We start from the raw sequence: 6550 nt of genomic DNA on the forward strand, positions 1-6550 counted from the left end.
GATAAATATAAAATAAAATAATGAGATTATAATTGTTATGTTAAAATGTACAACGTTTAATTATTAAACTCACGCATGTATGACTGGTTAGTAAAAAATGTTTAATTATTAAATTTAATATGATATTAATACGTTAGGTGAATACTATATATTTTTTATTGAATAATATCTTTTCAAAATATAAAAAATATGTATTTACTCTTTTTCTTTGAAAATGCTCACTGCTTAATTTTTCCAAGAAAAAAAAATTATAGTATTAGATTGTTTTGTTCAAATTTTGACACAGAAAAGTGAAAATCACCTGCTTCCACTAATGTTGAACTAATTTTACAAATTTTTCCTTCAAAAGAAATGGATATGAACCCCAAATTTTCATCCCAAAACAATGTCCAATTTCACTTGATTAAAAAAAAAAAGGAAAAATAACTTTTTTTCTAGAAACTTCACCATTTTTTTTTATTTAAGTCCACTAAATAACCTCTAATTTTGCTACTTTGATCCATCTAGCATCCAAATATTATTTTTTATTGGAATAGGTTTATTAGACTTTGACTGAAGCTAAATTAGCCAAAATTGTGTGAATTTCTTGATTTAAATAAAATCAATTTATTCGAAAGTAACTTAAGATAATAAAAAAAACCAAATAAATTGAACATTTCGCTTGGTAGATTGACCAAAATAACTAAAATTCAAAAATTATTGTATCATGACCAAAAACCGTAAGTTTAGCAGATCAAATGGACAAATGACATAAAAAAAAAATTTAAAAACCTGAGAACTTTTGTCCCAGCTATACATCCCAACCATCGGTTCGTCTGCTGAACTCCACCTTCCGGTGAGTTAAGCTTCCATACATTTCCGAAAACTTCGTCAAGCAGTTGCTTCGGGCCCCATAATGAGCCTGTGTATTCCTGCTGATAGCAACACTGGAAAATTTCGACGTATCTATCGTCCAAGCAGGTTTAATGTACTCGACCACGTTAGTCGAGCTTTTATTTGCATATAAATAGTTCATCAATACGTCTTCGCAGTTAAAGAAACTGTCCACCTTCTCTCGGCCTTCTGCGGCGTATGTGCTCCAATATCTCTCAAATGCTACGGTACTGTCAATAAAAGCAGCCCCGGTCAAAATCATGTTGTAGCCGTCATGTTTTCGGGCATGTTTCTCCCCTCTGTACTTTAATGGGGACCCGTTGACGAAGCGCGGATAGAACCCCACTATTCGTTCTGGATGCTCACGCCAGACTCTGAACCCTCGTTCGATGTCGTCACAAGTCATCATGATATCATCATCAAGCTCAAGAACTGCCCGAGTCTTAATCAATGGATCGATCTTGAAGCGGTTGTTCAATGAGTTTTTTTCCTCTATCCTTATCCTTAGGGGAACAGCTGAGTTGAATTCTCTTAACTGCGGAGGCATTCCTTTGTTCCACACCACAACTATCTCACGAACCGAGGAGCATCTCGAGTAATGTTCCACGTACATTTTCAGATTCCAAAGTCGAGCATCGTAGGTCATGGTTAATAAAGTGAACTCGGAGTAGTGACCATTCAGTGGATATGGTTCCTGTCCATTTCCACCGTAGATATAATTGACCCCGCAACATGTCAGCATCATAGCCACCACAATCACGAAAGTCAGGATGATGATTCCGCTGCAACTGTTTGGCCTTATTCTAGCACGCAGAGTAGAGCTTGCTCGGTTCAAACGACTGCAGAATAGTCTTAGTTTTGCAGATAACAGACTCGGTTTCTCCCATGTCAATAAAGCATCACTCCTCTTTCCCATATTGTGTGGGCACCAACTTAATGGGACAATACACTTCACGATCCCAAGTAAAAATCCCACGAGCATGACAAAAACTGACACTGCTAGAAACGAAGATAACCCAAATATAAAGCGTAGAACTGCATCTCCTGATGGTACTCGATCCCCATCAAGAACTGCAATCCACTCACCAGAACTGAGCTGTTGAACATCGATGTGATGGCTACGAGCTCCGTTCCAAGCATTCCGGCCTTTATTCGACTCCTTGACTCCCAAAGGAACCTCGACTTCTCTGAACTCATCAGTGGTCAAAACTCCAATCCTGAATACACGTACGCGCTTTCCATATGTCTCACCGCAGTCTTGACCGACGCGATAAAGATTTCCATTATATACAAATGGCCTGCCTCCATTCCGAGCTCCCATGCTCTTGTCTGTGTTATGTATAGGGTTCTTCTTATGAGGTTTCCAAGGACCGAGAGGGGAATTGCTATACCAGATCTCCAGTTGTCCATTCATTTTGGCGCCAATCCCGCTGTGGTCAGAACCAAAAAGCCAAAACAAGCCCTGATGAGGAATTATAAAAGAATCTACTAGAGGCTTTTTCACAATAATCTTATCCATTTTCCATGTCAGAGGGAAGTTTATGGCACGATAAAGACGAAGATCCCCTTTTGCACTGCTCTCTGGCATCATATACATCTGTACAAAGCAACAGACGAGCAAAAGTAAATGTGCCTGATTTACAAATGAGTGTAGCAACAGCAAAATCCCAAGTCAAGAAGATAATTAATATGCTCAATCTTATACAATCCAGCATACCACTTTTATTTAATAAGTTAGAAGCATTACGTTTCCGTTGTAGTCAAAGACATAGGGATATGAGAGATGCCAATCTTCATCTAGCGCAATACCCAAATGCTTCCATGTTGCTCCCTTGTCTACGCTTCGTGCAACTCCTATATCTCCTTGCATGGTAACAGAATTTTTTGTTTCGTAAAACAGATATAGAGTATCTCCCTGCATCATGACATAAATATACGCTAAAATTAAAATTTATTCAAGAAAAGATTATATAAAAGTTCATGAGTTAATATGATGATTCCCTGTTGTCCGATTTAGTGACACAACCATGGAAAACACGACACGTTCTTAGGTGGCACAAACCCTCCAAATTGAGTGCATGAGATCAAATATAAGCTAAGATATAGGTTGGAGGAGACAATTAGCAATACAAGCGAGCATTGCTTTCTACAAGCAACAACCAAAGCCACACTTGAACAAATTCTTACCATGACCAGTCATTCTCTACAAATAATACGGCCATATTAATATTAAGAACAAAATACCATGTGGAAAATCAGAAAATCAATTTATAATTTATTTATTACTGCAATCATATTGGCATCCCCATCCATCCTTCATTGTCCCATTTCCTTAAAAGGCACGATCATGACTAATCCACTCTTATCGTAATTCGTTTATGTCTTCATAAAGTAATCTTCATGTTTATTCCCCCACAAAATAAAAGGGGAGTATCTAAATGTATTTATTCTGCAAGTGATGTGAGAGGTATCACAATAATGTGGAGTAGAACACCGCCACTTCAGCACATCTATGTGCATGTATATATCTGTGTGCTCGTGAATGTGCTGATGCACGTCTTTTGTGAATTTTTATTTATAGTTCTCTTCCCAGAAATCATCAAACATCAATACAGACTCAACTACGAGTGTGTTTGGAAAGAAAAGTTATCTTAAAGCAAACACTTCTTTCAAAAAAGAAATTCATTTTTCTTTTTTGAAAAATGAAGTTTGGTTGAACATTACTTTTACAAGAAATGCTCAAACAGCCAAAATCAATAGTAGAATGGAAAATGTGAAAATTCTGGCTTCTGGCTCTACATCTAATTTCCTTTAAACTAATACAGCAGATCTTTCTCACTATTATATCTAAAGATAAATCTATTTTTAGATTTTTTTAGTGAAACTCTGAACAAAACATTTTATTAGTCAGTGCTGCTGTATCCAAACTCGTCCTCAGTATACTAGAACTTATGAAAAATCTACATCTTAAATTACAAATTTTGATGCAAAATACAGGCCACTGCAGTCATCTTTAGAGATTATCTTTCGATCAAAGGATTTCTGCAAAAGCTTAAATTCACCTTATGCATGATATTTCAAGTTTACATACCACCAATTGATAAAGAATGCATTCAAAGTCATCTGACCTTTTTCTTGTGGTGCTTTTATTTCAATAGAAAACAGAGTGGTTTCTAGATAAGAAACAACTCGCTCGTGACAGCCTACTCGGTATCTTGTACCATCGCCTCTCAAATTTCCATGAAAAGTATAATTATTTTCTCTATCAAGAGTTCAACCGCAATCCTCAAAAGTATCAATACCATAAGCTCGAGCTTTTCAGAAAATTAGTTGCTAAACTGGTATCTAAGTTAGGAAGTCCTAGGTTCCAATTTAGATATTCTGATTCAGTCTAATTTTAGAAAAGCCCGCCAAACTCAAATTAAAAATGGAAAAAGAAATAGAGCCTCCCTCTTCTAATTCGCCAGTAATAATCCACACAACCTCTTTTTTAAAAGCGGAGTTGTTACATTGCTGGCTTTTGTGTTTTCGCAGAGAAAGAGAGAGTTTAGTAAACACAAATGATAAAACATATAAAAAAAAATGAGATAAAGACCGCTCTCCACGAGAAATGAAAATATTCAACTTTTTCCCTCCTCGACTGACTTACAACTCAACTCTCCTGTAGAATAATAATATAGAAAGAAGATTCCAATCCATTTAGCTAACAAAGAAGCAGAATATAAAACAATTGTTTCCAATCGCTGTTTGACCAAGTTCACTGTAGGTGACAAATCCTATGTGGTCAATACTGAGATCAAGCGAAACGATAGAAAGTTAAATAATGCACATGAAATTTGTTCTCTACCCTCTCAGACGGTAAATTTCTTATATAAAAACAGGTCAAATAAATAAGGTTGAAGCTGACTAGAAACCATGACCAGTGATCGAACAAATTTTCTTTTTCATATGATCAGGGAAGGGCGGTGCCGATTCTCTCAGGTTGTGTTGGCAAACCAGACAAACTAAGAACTTGTTTTGGATAAAACAGTACGAGGCCTAAAAAAATACCTGTACATAAAGAAAAGGGTCAGCAACAAAATTACTGGGAAAGCCAGAATCAGAAGGTGAAGCACAAGTAAGAACAGGGTTGGCTACAGGCCATGCTGCAGTCTCATTCTTCCAAACATTCATCTGCAAATCATTTATCGAGACATTAGGATTTTTTCCGAAAACCAGAACTGCGGATTAGTCCCAAATCAATCAAATTTCAAACTAACGAAAACTTCTTTTAAGAAATTAAAAAATACAAGCAAATTAAGAAATTGAAACAAGAAAAAAAGAAAGACACAAAAACCCAGAAACTGATGAGCATCGAGAAATTTCACTTCAATCCCATTCAAAAAATCGATCGCTTGTGATTCATAAATATACCAGAAAACTTAAAACGAAAAAACCCAACAAAAAATTGGATCTTTCCTGCTTTAATAACATGCATCCTTGGATTGATAAATAGTAAAAATAAAAGAAAAAAGAAACTCACAGCTTCAATTGGCTTAAGAGAAAAGGGTGAATCACCATAGTAAACGCCAATGGCCCACGAACCCTCACTATCTAAGCCGCAGCCGAGCGGCGCGTTGATCTCCGACCTCACGTTGGCCGTGAGCATGAACCTCCCATACAAAGTCCCTATCGACCCCAAAACGACAACCGAAACCAAAAAAAACAGAAGACTCGACGAGAGAACACAATGCTCATTAGTATTATTATTATTACCATTAATGCTACAGTTTCCATTCCGATTAACAAGGCTGTTGCTCTTCCCACCCCCAACCCCTCCGTTCCACCACCACCTGAACCACCCGCCTCCAAGGGGACCGGCGCTGGAGGATCCCGAAGTCACGATTGGACATGAACCCATTACTTCAAATCAAGACGAAGAAGTAGTCCTGTACCACCCGCAAGTGAGAACAGAAGTTCGGCCGCTCACCGCCGTTTTGCATGCAACACCAGAGCCCAAGAAAGAAAAAAGAAGAGATGGAGAGAGAAGCAGCAGGGAGTTTCTAACAGTGGATCATCGGATCTTGCGGCCTCCCACTCTCTGTGAAGGAAATTAATGCATTCTGGACGTTTAATAGACGAAGAAGAAGAAGACTTCAGAAGGTGACAACGGGGCCAGCGGAAGTGTTTCAATGGAACCAAGAAAATACGTTGTGGCCACTTTCTTGGTTTTTCAGTTTCCCCACACATACAGACAGAGATGTAATCAAGAATTTTATTATTTTTTTTTTACAAAATCTTGTATTCAATAACTTAATTAAATTACATTAAATTTTTCGGGAAACTTCTCTAATTTGAATTATACTAATTAAAAATGTAAAAACTTGTGTGAGACGATCTCATGGTCGTATTTTGTGAGACGTATCTCTTATTTGGACATCCATGAAAAAGTATTATTTTTTATGCTAAAAATATTACTTTTTATTGTGAATATCGATAAGATTGACTCGTCTCACATATAAAGATTCGTGAAACCGTCTCACAAAAGACCTACTCAATAAAAAAAATTGACAGGTGCATTTATTTATTTATTTATTTATTGAAATGTTTGTTTATTTTATTTTAATGTTATAGATCCGAACAAAATTTGATAATTTCCACGTAACACTTACTACAGTGTAATAAATATTAAATACGG

General features: G+C 36.6%; 1 protein-coding gene across 1 annotated transcript; it reads right to left on the bottom strand.

Annotated features, from left to right (window-relative positions):
- Window positions 1–740: 740 nt before the first annotated feature.
- LOC142524901 (glucosamine inositolphosphorylceramide transferase 1-like) lies at window positions 741–6104 on the bottom strand. The gene is made up of 4 exons (XM_075629060.1): window positions 5396–6104; window positions 4924–5046; window positions 2621–2788; window positions 741–2470 (listed from the first exon to the last, which is right to left on the bottom strand). Exons 1-4 carry the CDS (start codon window positions 5771–5773, stop codon window positions 791–793), a joined length of 2349 nt encoding a protein of 782 aa, XP_075485175.1. The 5' UTR covers window positions 5774–6104; the 3' UTR covers window positions 741–790.
- Window positions 6105–6550: the final 446 nt, after the last annotated feature.

Source organism: Primulina tabacum, chromosome 14, assembly GCF_025594145.1.
Source record: "Primulina tabacum isolate GXHZ01 chromosome 14, ASM2559414v2, whole genome shotgun sequence".
NCBI lineage: Eukaryota > Viridiplantae > Streptophyta > Magnoliopsida > Lamiales > Gesneriaceae > Primulina > Primulina tabacum.